At 30.6% G+C, this 18,037-nt stretch overlaps 1 protein-coding gene across 1 annotated transcript in view; it reads left to right on the top strand.

Annotated features, from left to right (window-relative positions):
- Positions 1-17,528, top strand: part of LOC128386920 (protein nubbin-like) — a 76,375-nt gene extending 58,847 nt beyond the window's left edge. Inside the window, exons 4-10 of the mRNA XM_053346034.1 lie at positions 6,890-7,000; positions 13,457-13,644; positions 13,940-14,911; positions 15,377-15,469; positions 15,593-15,754; positions 15,830-16,565; positions 16,676-17,528. Of these exons, the coding sequence (XP_053202009.1) occupies positions 13,486-13,644; positions 13,940-14,911; positions 15,377-15,469; positions 15,593-15,754; positions 15,830-16,565; positions 16,676-17,151 (2,598 nt within the window). The 5' untranslated portion in view covers positions 6,890-7,000; positions 13,457-13,485 and the 3' untranslated portion in view covers positions 17,152-17,528. The remainder of the gene's footprint in view (positions 1-6,889; positions 7,001-13,456; positions 13,645-13,939; positions 14,912-15,376; positions 15,470-15,592; positions 15,755-15,829; positions 16,566-16,675) is intronic.
- Positions 17,529-18,037: the final 509 nt, after the last annotated feature.

Here is an 18,037-nt window from a genome sequence, read left to right as displayed (position 1 = left end):
ATCCTTTCTCATCTCCACCACCTCCTACCTCAATCTCTCATCTTCCTCCTTATTCATCATCATCATCATCTATTATCATCCAATGTATCCACCTACTTCCGTTAAAATAATAATGAAAAAAAAGAAACAAATTAATGTAAAAATCAATCAACTGTAAAAATTTCTAATCAATTGATTAACTAAATCCAGTTGTGGAAAAAAAATTATGATTACCTGTTTTTTATTGATTCTAACACCATTAATCCTTGGATTAATACGATTTAATTGATTAGTTTAATTACTTTGCTAAATCAACAGTTGGAAATTAAAAAGAAAATGTATTTTTTTTAATCAACAGCAACAATTAGTTGATTAAAATCCCAAAATGTACAATTTAAACTCATCTAATGTGTTAACCAATTATAATCAATACCAGAAATATAATAACAATTAACAAATTTACCATCACTGATTAATACAATTCTTATATGTAATTATCTAATTGTTAATTGTTGATCCAACCCAATCAAAACTGAACACTAGTAATTAACGATAATTTCACTTTAATTTGATTTAAAACAATCAAGCCCAAAATACTGTGAGTTAAACAGTAAAAATAAATCTTGATTAAATCTCGAGTAGTTAGTTGATTAGTTTCCGTAGTTAGTTAAATGTAAAACTTGTAATTATCCAGTAAATTGTTTATCTTCTTGATTGTTGTTGTTATTTTGCCAACTATTTATTAGTAATCAACATAATTGTTTGTCTCAATTGTTACAACAACAACAACAACAATCATCATCATCATCATAATCAACAGCAGAAGCAAAAAAAATGTAATTGAAAAAATTGTAATCAACTTTTATCATCTCCTTAGGCCTTATATCCTCAATCCTAATCAATTGTAACCTAACAATTAACTGAAACAATAATTTAAGTCTAGATTGTTAATCTGTTAATTTAATTCAATAGTAACTCCATCCAGCAATCAATTGTATTAATTAGTTAAACTAGTTGATTTGTTTGAAACATTTACAATTTACAAGCCTATTGATTAAATTGAAGAGAGTTACAATTTATTATTAATAAGATGATGGACAAACCTTAATTGTAATAATTAATTTCACAATCATTACGCTGATTAATTGATTAACATTTTCGTTTCACTGTTCAATTTCATATTTATTATCAAATGTGACAATCAAAAATGCTTATCAAGCAACATAATACATACAAATACCTTGAATCAATCAACATTGATTATTACCTGAATCATAATCAATTATCAAGCAATTAAACACATGAATGAACTTGAAGATTACAAATTATTGATGAGAAAACTTTTCATTTGTCTGATTGATCAACAAATTATGATTAACATGATGAAGATGATGAAGATGATGATGATTATTCAATGGATAAAGGATAAGCCGACATTATCATTTTAATAATAATAATAATAATAATAGACTTTGATTATGATTAACCTTAATTGAACAATCAAAGTCAATAGATTATCATGTCTATTACAATTTGTTGTAATTCAAGTCCACTGAAATCAAATTTAATCAACACCAAGTGAGTGGTCAATTTTAAATTGTTAATTGTAGTCAAGGATAATAACTTCACAGGGGAAAAATATATATTATATTTATATCAATTGGGAGGTTAATTGTTGATTGTAAATTACACACATTAACCAGGTAAATTGTCAATGAGAGTTAATTTGCTTGAAAATTGAACATTAATGATTAATTTAAAAGGATTTTCGTATAATATTTAACTTTAATCATTAGATTTTTTTTTCTCTCTCTCTCTCTTCAATTGTTTGATGGTTAATCATTTGATTGTTGATTATAATGCATTTTGATTGAAGGTCAACCCATTAAATTGTTATCATTATGATTAAGCTTTTTGATTAGAGTCATTTAAACGATTACTGAAGCATACAAGACAATAGGAATCTGAATGATCAACAATATAATCATGATAATGATTACATTGTAATAGTAATTGAAAATTTTGCCATTTTCAATTTAAATTGTAATCAAATTTCATTTTAAAATCTATTATTTTTTTTCCGCCAAAAACAAATTCAAGTCCATTAGTTAATCTTAATCCATTTGTTTTTCTCACTAAGATTCATCTTCTTAACCATTGATCCATTTTATGTGAACTTATCATGATAATTGTAACCGTTTATTATAATCTTTAATCAATTATCTTAATTGTTTATTAACTGTTAATGGATCTCGTTGTTGATTATTGGTTGATTGTTATACAAAATTGTAATATGATCAGTAGTATTTGATTATCATGTATTGTTTATTGTATGATAAGTTATGATAACTTCTAGTATTTTGATTAATATTAAGTTAGTACAAGAGGAAAATGTAATCATGTTAATTGTTTTCTGTAACAATTGTATTACAATTTAATTTTGTTCAGTTTATTTAGTATATTAGGATATCAGGATTAATGATAATCACCTTGGATATGTGATAAGTTAAGGGGTAAAGGGTTAAACTGATTAACTGATAAAGTTAAATTGGATTGGGGGTTAAATGGTTAATCTTTGTATTATCATTGATTGTTGATATTGTTAACAAAAATGCCACCAGAAAAGTGTTTGGATGATGCTAAATGATGATGAGGATGAAAAGAAGATGAAAATTAACAATCATAATGATAAAAGAGTGAGAGGGAAGAGGGAGGTCTTTGGGAAATTGACAGACAGTTGCTGTTAGTTAATAGAGAGTAAGTGAGAGAGAGAGAGAGAGAGAGAGAGAGAGAGAGAGAGAGAGAGAGATGATGATGATGATAAATTCAGGAGCAAGAAGATGAGGATGAAAAGGTTGACCAGAAGAAATCAAAGGCTATTTTTGTTGTTTTCTTTTCTCTTCTTTCTTTCTGTCTTTGGGTCACGGTAAAAGGATGAAGAAGATGAAGATGATGAGAGAGTTTGGGAGAAAAGGAGTAATATGTTCATTCATCCGTACGAAGATATTGATTAAATATGAAAAAGGGTTGGAATATGAACAAGAATATGAATGTGGGAGGTTAAAGATGCTGATTCTCAAGGGGAAATGATAAATAATACTAATGATGAAGATGATGATGAGGAGATGGAGATGATGAGATAATGATCAAGGAGGAAAATATTAGTAACACGCAACTTTTATCCCTTTTACCAAAAGTTTAAGGCTAAACAAACGGCTGATTTAACTTATTCATATAAACTGATCATCATAATGATCATCAGATTATCCTGATGGTCCTTTCGTCCCACCCCTTCAGTTTAATGTTATTACATTAAATATATTTATCCTGAAAAACGTTATTATCTAATCATGAGAGAGAAAGATATGATTATGTTACAGGGTGAGAAAAAGGTTCTTTCAAAGGTTAAAGATGAATTATTGTGAGGATTGTAGTGAAAAAAGGGGTAGAATTGTTCTGATGGAAAGAATAGAAAAACAAAATTATTCTATTCCATGGCTTTTATTTCAACTAATAATTTGTATCTATTTATAAACAGAAAATCACATGGTAAAAATGATTCATTTTCCATGATAGTAATGGTCAGTTTCTAGTGAACAACCTAAAGGTGGGTCCCAATGAATGGTGATCATATTGTTGTTATTGATTGAAAGGTCAAGAAACAAAAAAAGAGTTGACAAAGTTAAGAGAGAAAGAGAGAGAGAGAAATGAGGATGGAGATTGAGATTGAGAGAGAAAGGGAAAGTGGAAGTGGAAGATGAAGAAGAGTGAGAGTCAGAGAGGTAGAGAAGGATGATAAGGAAGATATACTAAAGAGGTGGAAGGAGGGAAAAGGGAGGAGGAGGAAGTGGAAACCCTTTGATGCACTAATGAAGATTTTGGTAAAATGATTTTCCATTGATTTTGATGGATGATTGAACAGCTTGCGCATACCAATTAATTGCAATATTGTAAAGAGAATGAGAGAGAAGATGAGGACGAGGATGATGAATATGATGAGAAGATGAAAATTTGTACATAGAATCATTGAAGATGAAGATCAATGATTCAACGATTAACATGATGGGTTAAATGATGATTATACAGAATTATAATCAACCTTTTCCATCTTGACCTTTCCCTTTTCTATTTTTCTCTTATACACCTTGACCATTAGCATCCTCATCACTATCCCACCTCTCTCTCTCTCTCTCTCCTCTTCCTCTTCATTTCTCTTTCCCCTCTCCAATCAAATCCATTATGATCAATTTGAAGAAAAGGATTTGATTTGATTTACACGCAACATCCATTCTCGAATCATGAAAATTAGTTCTGAATACTGACCTCTAATCGTTTAACTCTCACTCTCGAAAAGCTTTTCATATGAGAACAAAATTTTGTTCAGATGAAAATGATGCTAATAACTAATATTGTCCATCTAATTGTTGTTGGTGTTACTATTATAACAATCATATTATTACACTTCCATATAAATGATTTGTAATCTAATTGATTTAATGGTCAATGTTTACATAAGAAAAGGTGATCTGAAAAATGACCAATGTCCAAAGTATGAGAAGAACAAGAAAGAAGAAGAAGAAGAAAAAATCCAACAAGAAACACAACAATCTATACTCTCTCTCTCTCTTGACCGCTTCTTTGACTGGTCACTTTGATAATCAACAGGAATAACAAGAAAGTAACAAATAAATAGTAATCATCATACAAATGATATAACTAATATCATTAATGAATGATAATAATAAACGTTAATTTAATAACGATAATAAGAAACTTTTTTTCATAAAGTTACGGTCAATTGAATAAACTCATTATAAAGAAAAAAGAAAATTTTTTTATCAACTTTGACCACTACCTCCTACTACTTACTACTACTAATCTCCACCCTCTTCCTACCTGGATGCTCATCTCTTTGCAAGAGGAAAAAAACACTCAAGGGGGAAGAGAGGTAAATCTAATCATTTCTTAAATAATAATGATGATGATGATCAAAGATGATAATGATTAGTATTTGTTGTTGTTGTTGTTGTTGTGTTACCTGTTTACTATTTACCTGTGATGATGATGATAACAATAGTGATGCAGTCATCTGTTGAGTGGGAAAAAAAAGTTTAAACAAAAAAGTTGAAAATCTAACGGATATAACAATAATCAATAATCATGTTGATTATTGTTATAATCTTAATCTTAATTATCATCATAATCATCAATTCATTTTTCATCTTTTGGACACTTTTGTAACAATTTATATTATTTTTCTTTGCAAATCAACAACAATAAAACCAATTTGCAATTTACAATTTGTTTTTTTGCCGATTGACTGTTGATGCGCTTTCAATCATTTACCTTTCGCCAATAAATCCATCATCATCATCATCATCTTTTAGCATCCTCATCCTAAAGTCCAGTTTGGTAAATTGTGGCGAGGAAGGAAAAAAGTTAAAATCAATCAATAATCAACATACATTTAGTTTTATTTTTGTTAAAAGGATTGAAGTTGAATCATCATCATGATGATAATCATAATTGTTACATTAATGTAATGATAACAATTAACTAATTCACTTCGAATGTTAGTTTTTTTTTACTTTTTCGAGAAAAAATTTTCTTTCTCAAAAAAAAAATAAAGAAATGGACTGACCACCAATAGATTTAATCATAATAATAATGATGATGTTAAATATTATTCCATTTAAGATTCATCCATATTATGAGTTTTTCTCACCTGTGGATTACCTTATCTTGTGAATTCACTTACCTTTTGTAAATCCATAGATTATAATCTAACAGATAAAAATAGAAGAAAAAACCAAGATAAATAAAAGGCTTTACTTTTACGTTCTTGCGACGAGGTGGGTTAGTGTTTTCTTATTTTCTCTCCTTCATCATCTTCTTCATCTTCTTCTTCGTCTCTTCAAGGTGAATGGAGAAAGAAGAAGATGCTAAAAGTGATGAAGATGATAAAAAGGTAAGAAAATAACAGGAAAAAGAAAAGGTTAACACTGATTGTTGATGAGTTACTCCTGTCAATCAGATTGATAATTAGGGTTTTAACCTTCAACGGAAGATGAATCTATTATTATTATCATCGTTTTGATATTGGATGTTGATTATTGGGTATTTTTTATATTATCATTATGATGATTGGTGTGTATTCAGTTTTCCTGTGTGTGTGTTGGTTGGTTGTAAAAGGTTTGCGATTGTGTAAAATAAAAAGGTAAAAGTTTACACCAAGTAAATTAAGGTCAATTGATTTGACTTCTCACCTTTTGTATGTGATGCGGGAGCATCTTAAGATGATGAGGATGATTAGGGATCAATTGAGATTAGATTATTGGTGTAGATTAGATTCTGTTTGATACAAATTCAAGTAATGAAGGAAGGAGAAAATAATTGATTAGAAAATGAGAGTTAACTACTAATCACAATTGACAATGATTAGTGTTAATTGATGATGATTAAGATTAAGATGATAACTTTGAGATGCTATTTCTTGGTGTTGTTGTTTCTCAAAGTCAAATTTGTGTTGGTGTTTTTTTTATGTATCATCATTTTGATTTTCACTGCAACAAGTTGTGGTTTTCTTGTTAATTATCATGTTAATTAAATGATTCTGTTGATGAGGATGAGAAATGATGAGAATTAAATTCACTGAGCTGAATTTTTTTCTCTTCATTCAATCATCTCTCTCTCTCTCTCTCTCTCGTCCTTTTCATCTTCTATTCTGTTCTGATGATATTAGTTAACAATGTTGCTGACCAATTGACCGATTACATCCATCACTGATCCATCTGAATTTATTTTCATCTTCATCTTCATCTTAATCTATTATTATCGCCGGTAAAATGGTGATCTCTCTCTCTCTCTATTTTTTCTCTCTCATCAATTTTCATCTTCTTGTCTTTTACAGATTTAGGATCAACTTCTTGCATTCAGATTCATCATCAATAAGATTTAACCTCATCAATTGATAATTAACGTGAGCCCATCTCATCATTATCATCATCATCCGACATCCAAGGTAAGCTTGATGAAGAAAAAAAAAATGTTTCATTCATTTAATTGGTTAACTCAGTAAATTCATGAAACATGACAAGGTGATTAAAAACAATAAGAAAATTTTATCAGAATAATAAAAAAAAAGCTGATTAACTAAATGGAAATAAAAACAATAGATTGATGCTAATAATCAAATCTTAATGGTAATGATTAAATGGTGAATGATTTAATGTACTTAATGGGTTTTGGTTGTTTAATTTTTCTTTCTCTGTTTACATTTAACAATTCTGATTATTATCATGATGATTATGAGACTCGTGAGCAGTTAAATGAGTAAAAGAGTGTGATGAGTATCATCCTCATCATTATCATCTTCTTGTCTTCCCCATTGAAAATAGTTGTGTCTTTACAATTGAAAAGGTGAAAATGTCAAAAGCATCTGTACATTTACCCATTAAAACGATGAACCTTTTAATACCTTTGGTAATGATGGTCATTTAAAAGCATCAAAAACTTTAATCACTTTGACCATTCCCATAGAGAGAGAGAGAGAGAGCTTATTCTTCCTCTTTACATCTTCTTCTTACTTATTACGAACCTTTGAATATTTTTCGATCTGACCCATGGTCATTTTGGAAAAGATTTTCTAAAAGGAAAAGGTTTTTCCATCTTTTACCTTCATCATCATTAGAATCTCTACTTTCTTGTACATTGTCTTCCATTAAAGATTTTTTTCTTCAACTCGAATCGGATATAAAAGAGAAAAATAGAGAAGATGAGCTTATCAATGGAACTTTTCATCTTGATTCTTATTCTTCTCTGGATCCATTAATTAGGTTCAACATTCACCCATCATGATCATCATTCTCATGCTTATTCTGATTCTCATCATTTTCATCATCATCTTCATCTTATACATGGATGATCATCAAATTTTTCTCTTCTTTTTTTCTTATCATCTCTCTCTCTCTCTCCCTCTCTCTCGTTCTCTCCCTCTGTCTCTCTTTCTCTCTCTCATTTTCATCATCGGTTTTGTTTCTGGTTCAACTAACATGGAAACAATTGTTATTCTTTTTCATTCACATTCTCTCTCATCATCTTACTCTTTCTCCATCTTCTAATCATCTTTTTCCTTTTTACCCTTTACCGTTTCTCTCTCTCTCTCTCTCTACAAAACTTTGATTTCAATTCTCACTCCATGATAATACTTATCATCTTCATGCTCATCATATATTCCTCATCTCACTTTTCATCCTTTCATATATTCAACATGAGGTATCAGCTGATCAACTCTATATTCAATCATAAAACTTAACCATCAACTTATTTATATAATAAAAGGAATACGATGATCATCATGTTAACATTTATATATATCAGAATTTTAAGTCACGTGATGAAATTGAAGTTCTACATGATGATGATTGTGAGCATAAAGATGAAGATGATAGGAGGAAATGGAAAATTTTAAACTCTATACTTTTTAAATAGGATTTCAATAGAATAGAAGAAAATAAAAAAAGAACAAATTTCGAATTGAGATTTAAATCATCATCTTTTATCATCTTTAACTGTTTTCTCCCCTATATGTATTAGTTTGTTCTTCTTTTATCATCATTATCATTTTCGATTGTAAATTGACCCCAAGTTAACCTATTCCATTCATCTCTCTTTTTCCTAATCATCATCATCTTCATTATTTCATATTCTCAATCACGATTATTATTATGATTATTATAAGAAAGAAAAAGAATAAGAATTATCATCTTAAGGATCATCATCATCATCATCATCATAATCTTCAAGTTGAATTTCTGTTTCTTTTTCATTTGGAATAAAAAAATTGGCTAACCATTAGTCAATTCGGCCCATGATTTATGAAGGTTAATAAAGAATAAGAGAACGAAGTAGAAAAAAAATTCTCTCAATCTAGAGATGGACAATCGCATTCATCCTCATCCTCATCATCTTCTTCTTCATCTCTCTCTCTCTCTCTCTCTCTCCTTCTTACCTATTCTGTTTCTTTAATCTATTTCATCCATCCCTTCAGAATCTTCTCGTTATCTCCCCTGAAGAAGAGGAATAACCATGAGTTATCTCAAGTTTCTTCTACTGATTTAATTGGAAAAATAGAAGAAAAAGAGAGGGAGAGAGAAGAAAAATAGAAAGTAAAAGTAGAGAAAAGGAATCAAAATAAGAATCGAAATTGTAAAGTAAAATGTTTCTTCTTTTTAGAAGAAAAAATCATTTTAGACAAAGAAGATGAAGAAATGGAAAGAGAGAGAGAGAGAGAGAGAAATAAGAATTCGCCATCTTAAATTCTCATCCCCACCCTGTCCTCATCTTCTTCCCTCCTCCCACTTTACAATCATGAAATAAGGAATAGCATCATGGTGATGAACATTATCTTCTTATTTCAGTTTCCATTTTGTTCATCATTTTAATTTCATCTGATTCGCAATTGAATTGAGAATCTTTCTTTTCAAATCGAACGGTCTATTGGTCTCAAATATCATCATGATGATCATGATGCCTCCTCCTTCTTAATATCTCCCACCCCATCTTAATCATCATCAAATGTACTCTGTAGGTTGAGATGATACAAAATTGAAAAAAAGCTCCATGATGATGTGTGAATAAAGTATAATCAGTGTAATAGGAGATGATGATGATAATGATGTTGATGATGATATCCCTCTATCTGAATCTAAAAGTATAAATGAAATGTCTAACTGTTGAAGTTCAATCATCAGAATTCAATGAAATCTTGAATTCGATGAAGCGTTCATGATGATTGGAGAAGAGAGAGAGAGAGAGAGAGTAAGAGCGAGAGAAATGGAAAAAATGAGGAAAAAACTGTCAAACTCCTTAAAGAACAAGAGTGAGAGAAAAAGAAAGAGAAGTGAAATAAAAAAGAAATAAAAATTCAGGTAATTCTGATATTTTTTCGAATATTTTATTATAATGAGATTTCTATATTCCAGTTGAATTATATTATATACAGAAGAAAAGAGATGATATGATGATAAAAATATTTTCTCTCATCATTATCATCACTTTATTGAATCTCAATTTTTTGAGAGAGAAGATGATATGAAAAAAAATTCTATTGATTTGTCAGCTGACTACTCAGATTACTCACATTTTGATTTATCCTCAATCATGAGTAATATTATTATGATAACTTTAGATTCTGAGCAAACAGAAATAAGATATTCAATTTAATACCCTGATCATTATGATTACCTTCAACTTCACCACCACCCACCCACTCAAAGAGATCTACTGAATTAATCAAGAATAATATTCGATGGTAATTTTATCATCACTCTCTCTCTCTCTCTCTCTCTCTCTCTCTCTCTCTCTCTCTCTCTCTCTCGCTCTCTTGCTCCCTGTTCATCTTTCTCTCCTTCTTTCAAAATGGATTCAGATGATAAGACGAATTTTATTCTGTTTTTGAATAATGATCAAGATTAGATTGAAAGGGATCGGTCAGTTGGTCAGTTTCTAGCAAGTTTTTTCTTGGACTTCTTTTCACTTTTACGTGAAACCGTTAACTTGGTTTACTCGTATTCTTTGAAAAAAATGTCACACCTTCAACAAGAACGATTCTTGTGACAAATATCAGAAAAAAGTATCGGCGCCAAGATACAACGAGCAGGAAAAAAGGCCAATTATAGTGTAATAAAAACGACGATGACTTACCTTTTATGACCTTTTTTTAGTAGCTTGACCATTTGCTTTTAGTTTTAACAGGAAGACAAAACTGGACATTTACTACTTTTACTTGATGATCCACTTTTGATTGTAATACATATTATAACGATAACCATTTGCACCTTTTATTATAATACATTATTGATTCATTTGCAATGACCACTGGTCATTTTTGTGCTAATTTTAACCTTTTACTTTGTTGTTTACTTTTTAGTTTTTATCAATTAAGAGACAAATGTATCAAGTTTTGTTTTTCAAGCTTCTTGATTAGTTTATGAAGGTAAAGTGAGTGAGTGAGTTAGTGAGAGAGGGAGAGATTCGTGGGTTAGGTCTATGAGTTGGAATTGATGAAGGAAAATAGCAACAGAGTGAGAATTAGAATGAAATATCCGAGAGAAAGTTAAATTTAAGGTATTGGAAGGTGGGGCCGAGGTAAAAGTTTCAAATTCTACAAAAAGAAAATGTATTCTTCTTCCCAAATGACTCATTATTAATAAAGATTGTTTTCTATTTCTCTTTCTCTCTCTCTCACTTTTTGTTTTTCTCTCTTTCGTATCCCATGCGACAGAGAAAAAAAGAAAGGGAAGATGATGCAGGATGATAATTCTTTTCCCTCTCTATCACTTTCTCTCACTAGATTAAACCAAAAATACCCTCGGTTCAGTTGCCCTTTTATCTTATCCACTCCCACCCCAATGTCCACTTTCAACATTTTCTCAATTTGAGAGAAAATTTTCCCGCTTTTAGTTTTTTTCTCCCAAAATTTCATTTATTTTTTTCTATTTACAACCAATGGCTACTTTCTCTCTCTTCTCTCTCTCTCTCTCTCCGGACATTAATCTTATCCGAATCCGGATTATTGTTACTTTGATTTAGAAATAAAAAAAAGTCTTTTCTCTTGTTCTTCTTTTTCTTTCTTTTTCCATTCGTTTTTAGATTTTTTTCGAATTTTTTTCATTTACTATTTGTCTTCCTTTTCCTGCTTCTTCATCTTTATCAACATTGTCTTTCTCTTTCTCTTTTCCTGTTATCATCATCATCATCATCTTCGTTCTTCCTCATCAGCATTTGTTTGGATAATAACATGATCATTATTATTTAAACAGCATTGATATTGTTTCCTGCATTAAGTATTATCATTACATTTGATGATTATATCACTTTCCCTATGTCACTTTTCATCCTCCCCCATCATCATCATAATCATCACTCTCACTCTCTCTCTCTCTCTCTCTCTCTCTCTCTCTCTCTCTCTCTCTCTCTCTCTCTCTGTCTTTCTTTTATATAATTTCACTAAAAAACGCAAAAAGATTATCAAATTAATTAATTGTCGCAAAGAGAGTTAGGTGACAATCGCAATCCCCTCACTTGCTGCTCAATCATTAATCAAAAAGCAGAAAACGTTACCTTTTGTTTTAGTTTTTCTGTTAATTCATTTACATTAATTATGTTGATCATCTTTTGTCCTTAATTCACAGGTAAATCATGATTATTGCAATATAATAATAATAATATGATTAACAATTAACTTTGTTTGTTTTAAATTCATTTGAAAGCATAAATTGAAATAATTTAACATTAATCAGTTTTTACTTGAAATTGTAAATTTGAAAACTTTCAACCAACTCTCATAATCATCATAATGATAATTTATCAAATCATGTTACATTATTATCATGATATTCATGATAATAATGTTGTAGTATAACAAACAGAGTAAACAATTAATTTTAACAATATAATTCATATATATATAAATATATATAAATTAAAATATAAATAATCTAATACATAATAGTAATCAATTGTTAAATTGAAAGTAGATGAAGAAGAAAAAAATTACAATCAATTGTAACAATCAATGAGAAACAATGAATGAGTGAAACTTTTTGATTGTGAAAAAAAAAATATGAAATGTGAGGTTAAATAAATTAATACTAATTCATTTACCATTTAATATTAACCAATAATTAATCATAATCACGATCAATAACTAACAAATCAATAATGCTAATCATTAATATTGTTAAATAATCAATTGCATTAGAGGTTTTAGCCTATTAATAAATATGATATACTCTTAATTGTTAATAACAATCAAACAATCAGTTCCATCGATTAATTAACCATGGAAAGAAAGAGAGAGAGAGAGAAAGAAACAAAGTGAATCAAATTAACTAACTAATTAACTAACTAACTAACTAACGAGAGGAAGATGTTGCTTAACCTCTTAAGGTGTGTTTCGTATATATAATATCAGGTATGGTGATGAAGAGGAAGGAGGAGAATGGAGAGAATGATGATAATTTAGAGTGAGCAGGGAGGAGGAAGATAGAGAGAGAGAGAGAGAGAGAGAGAGAGAAGACCAGTGAGTGAGTGAGTGAGAGAGAGGGTGAAGAGGGTGGAGGTGGATAAAAAATATAATTCGAAACAAAAAACATCCCACTTTCCACTTTAACCACCTCCCACTTTCTTAAAATCTACCTGACGCTGGAGTTACAAGTTAAACGAGTTTAGTTGCACTTTACACTTTACGCTTTACAAGTTAACGTTTTATTATTAACAATTTAAGTTAATTGGATTCTAATTTTTTTTTTCTTCTTCTTATTCTTATAATTATTCTGATTTCTTTGATTGTTGTTGGTCATCGTTGTGTCCATCTATTGGTGTACATTTGTTTGTTTTGCTTGTTTTGGTTCTCGTTGCTTTTTGTATGATCGTGTTACTTTTTTGTGATTGTTCGTTACTTGGTTTCCCTTAGGATATTTCATCATATTTAAGGTTCGTTACATGACAAATGAGGATTACAAGATGAGTGAAAAGGTTGATAATGTTCATAATGGACACCACAAGGAACCGATTAATTATTGTTCAGATAATTCTGAGATGGATGATATGGAACCCGAAGATGACTGTGATTCAATGGATTCGGAGAAATCTCTCAATCTGGTCAGTATACTGGTCACTTTTTCTTTTTTTCTCTCTCTCTCTCTCAAATATATTGCCAAGTTGTTATTTCGAAAACTTGAAACGGATTAGAAATTAGAACTTTTCTTCAATTCGTTGGTTGATAAAAAGTTTTTTTCTCTTATAATAATAATATTATCATCTCTCAATCGGATTAATCATTTGAATGTTTTCGAGAGTTGCAATTGATTGTTTTTGATGTTTTTCTCTCATTTTTCGTTGACTGTTGATTGTTTTATTAATTGTTCTTTTATTCTGTATTCTTGTCGGTGTTTAGACGATGGAAGATAGTTCAATGGATACTCCACCAACTCCAACACCAACAACAACATTGATACCAACAAATTACAGTGATAAACATTTTACTTCCTCCAATGGAGCCGTCAATCTGGTCAACAATTTGTCATTCGTTAATCCTGCTCATCGTGTTATCCTTAATCCGGTTTCTAGTGTATTCAATTCACCTTCAATATTATCATCATTATCAGTTTTACCACCAAATTCAACTAAAACAGCATCACCACCATTATCATTATCATCATCAGTATCATCAGCATCAACAACAACAACAACAACCTCATCTTCAGCAATTACAATAAACAATCAGCAAACCTCATTACTGCCTTCATCATCATCCTTTTTATACTCATCTACATCTTCCGGTGGGTCAATGTCACCAACAACAGTATCTCCACTTCCTGCCTCATCACCTTTATCATCCTCATCACCCAATGCACAAGCAGCGACAACATTGGCATCAACGGTCAATAATTTACATCAATTGGAGCAATTACAGGGTATCCCTTTGAACCTTAAAGGTAATGGTGGTGGTTCAAGTGGAGGATCAAATGGTAATGGTGCTAAAGGTGAATCAGCAGGTAATACCGGTAATCTTAATTCCAATGGAGCTGATCTATCAATCAATGGTTCCAAGAATTTTTCCTCTAGTTCAATCAATGGAAACAATTCTAATTCTAATTCTAATAATAATAATAATAATAATAATTCGAGTGCTAATAATAACAATTTAGCATCTAATGCAATGATGAACGGAAATATCAATGATAATAACGGAACATCATTAACTGGACCAAGTGACCTTTCAATGGGATCTTCATCTCCATCTTCATCCTTAAATCGGTCAACGGCAAATTCAATGGCAGCGCCAAATTTATTAGCATCGACGGCAGCAGCTCTTGCGGCAGCGGCGACAACAGGATCTAATTTACCGATTAATCAACTGGCTCAGGTAAAATTGATGGACAATATTTATAACCTTTAGTTGATTTACAGTTAATTAGTTGATTAACATTTCCAATCGGATTAGAACAAAATTTCTGTCAAGTTTTATTTTCGTTATAACGATGAGATCGAATAGATTTGAATCGATCAAATTGATATTCGAGTGTTTATCAGAAAAAAAACTCGAACTTAGTTCTAATCGAATACAAGCTTTTGAGCGCTAATTTTGAATTTTATTCGAAAATCGTAAATTTTCTCGATCAATTGGTCAAATTTAATTCGATTTCGATCAAAAAAAAGTTTCGACAAACAAAACAATCGGCCAGAAAAATTACTAATCGATTGAGATGGATAATCTAATGAAAACTTTACCGTTGAATTATAATTGTTTAATTAATTAATTCCATTTTAATATTCTATACAATTTCGTCATTCTAATTAATAATCAATTGATTGATTTAATTATTAACAGTTAATGGCCGCTGCTGGAGCAGCTCAAGGACAATTATTATTACAAGCAACTTTAGCTCAACAATTACAACAGCAACAACAAGCAACATCAAAGGTAAATCAATTCAACTTAATCAAACAATTAACACCTAAACCGTTTGATTAATTTTCCAATAGGATTAAAGGATTAGCTAGTATTAAAAAAAAATTAATTTCACTCTCTAATCAAAAACAATAGATGCCAGTTAATCCTAATCTCGGTGGTTTCCCATTGAATGCAACTGATTTACAGCAAATTCAACAACAGCAGCAAAATTTACAAAACCTTCAACAATTAATCCTCCTCCAATCAACCGGACAATTGACCCCTAATTTACAGGCAATGTTACTACAGAATCAGGTAAAAAGATGACCAATCTTAATGAGCTTTTGTTTTTAAATTAATCAATCTAATTAAATGAAATTGTGTCGACAGGTTGAACAAGGTTACCTTCAGCAAACCCTACAAACTTTAGCTGGACATGGAATGTCTTTGCCTCAAGTTGCTGTTGCAGCTCAACAATTACAACAACTACAAGAATCACTTGGTATTAATGGATCATCATTATCATCCTCATCATCTGCATCCTCATCTGCATCTTCATCTTCATCACTTTCTTCAGGAGTTCTCAATGGTCATCACAACAACTCCAATAGTAATAATAATAACAACAACAACAACACCACCACCAACAACAATAATAACAATAACAACACCACCAATAATAATAATAATAATTTAAGTAAATATCACCAAAGACATGGTTCACCTTCAGATATAATTAGTAATCAGAAGAAAGTGATCAACCTAATTAATCAACATCATCTTAATCATCATGGTTTGAATGGTTTAACTGATCCACATTCATCTGCATCTTCAGCATCTTTTTCATCTTCAGCCTCATCAACCACAACACCGACATCTAATAATAACAATTCACCTTCAAACACCAATAGTAATAATAATAATAACTCCATGAATAATAATAGTAACAATTTAATCAACAATAATACAGTTAATTCTCAGCTTTCAAATCACAATCAACTTAATAATTATCACCATCAACTGTCAACTGTCCGTTCGCGGGCTGAGACAAGTCCTGAAGAGATGAATGATCTTGAAGAGTTGGAACAATTTGCTAAAATGTTTAAACAACGAAGAATCAAATTAGGTAAGTTAACAATTTAGTTTCTCGAGTATAATTAAAGTTGATTCGATTGTTTATTAATTGTTTTGTTCTTCTTTTCTCTAATCCATTATTGGTGCTTTTGGGAAATAAAGGTTATACCCAAGGAGATGTTGGCCTGGCGATGGGTAAATTGTATGGTAACGATTTCAGTCAGACGACAATTAGCCGATTTGAAGCTCTTAACCTTAGCTTTAAGAATATGTGCAAATTAAAGCCTCTTTTGGAGAGATGGTTAAAGGATGCGGATGCTTCACTTACCAATCCAGGAGTCATGTCATCATCTCAGGCATCAGCTGATGCAATTGGACGAAGGCGAAAGAAACGCACGAGCATCGAGACAACAGTTCGTGTCGCCCTAGAAAAAGCATTCATCTCAAACCCAAAGCCAACCTCTGAGGAGATTTCAATGTTAGCCGATTCTCTTTGCATGGAAAAGGAGGTCGTTCGAGTTTGGTTTTGTAATCGTCGGCAAAAAGAGAAACGAATCAACCCTCCACTCAATTCATCCGATGATCCAGATAATGGATGCTTAGGATCACCTTCATCATATCCACCTTCACCTGCCTAAGAAAAGACAACCACCACCGCCGTGAATAACAAAAAGCACACCATGGAAACCATGATGAGAGAATGACAAAATTTTCATTTATATCAAAATCCACTTTCCACCCTCCACATAAAAAAAACCCACTCTCTCTATCTCCCTCTCTCTCTTCAACACCAAGACATTATTATTATTATTATTATTAAAATCAACAATTAATCTATGATAATGATGTAAACTCATTTCCATTTTTAATCATCAATGAATACCCTCCCTTCAACAAAACACCCCGATGGTTTAATCATGATCAATTGACTCTCTCGCCTTTCAAACTTATATTGTTACAATTAATACTAAATACAATATGATGATTAAAATTAATTCTTGATTAACCATAAATATATTACTATTATTATTATTATTATCCCTCAAGTTAGTAATTTTTATCTTTCTTTTAATGATCTTGAGTGTTTGATTGTTAGGCTACTCAATTTGAACTGATTAGAGGAAATTGAATGATTAACAATTTACCGATTGATCATTTTAACAATCGACATGAAAATATAAAGTTTTAGTCAATAGATGGCGACTATGAATAAAATAAAAAGAGAAACAAAAAGTTGATAACATTTGATATTCAGCATTCAGCTTGGACACAATGAGAACTGGCAATGATAACTCAAATACTATACTTTATTGAATACAATTAATGTTAATCATGAGAGTGTTTTTTTTACTCATCATCATCGGTTGGAAATTAATTGCTGATCAAATTGCAAGAGAAACAAAAGTAAATCAATTTCATTGAGATTTCGTTTTTTGATAAGAAATAAATTGTAGTATTATTTTGCATTTTCCAAGTGTAAGATGATGATTAGAGTGGACAGTGGACATTGATGAAGATGATAAT

The sequence above is a fragment of the Panonychus citri genome, unplaced genomic scaffold (assembly GCF_014898815.1).
Source record: "Panonychus citri isolate SS breed McGregor unplaced genomic scaffold, ASM1489881v1 Contig00077, whole genome shotgun sequence".
NCBI lineage: Eukaryota > Metazoa > Arthropoda > Arachnida > Trombidiformes > Tetranychidae > Panonychus > Panonychus citri.
The sequence above is the reverse complement of the archived record's forward strand: the minus strand, read 5'-3'. Positions and strand labels throughout refer to the sequence as shown.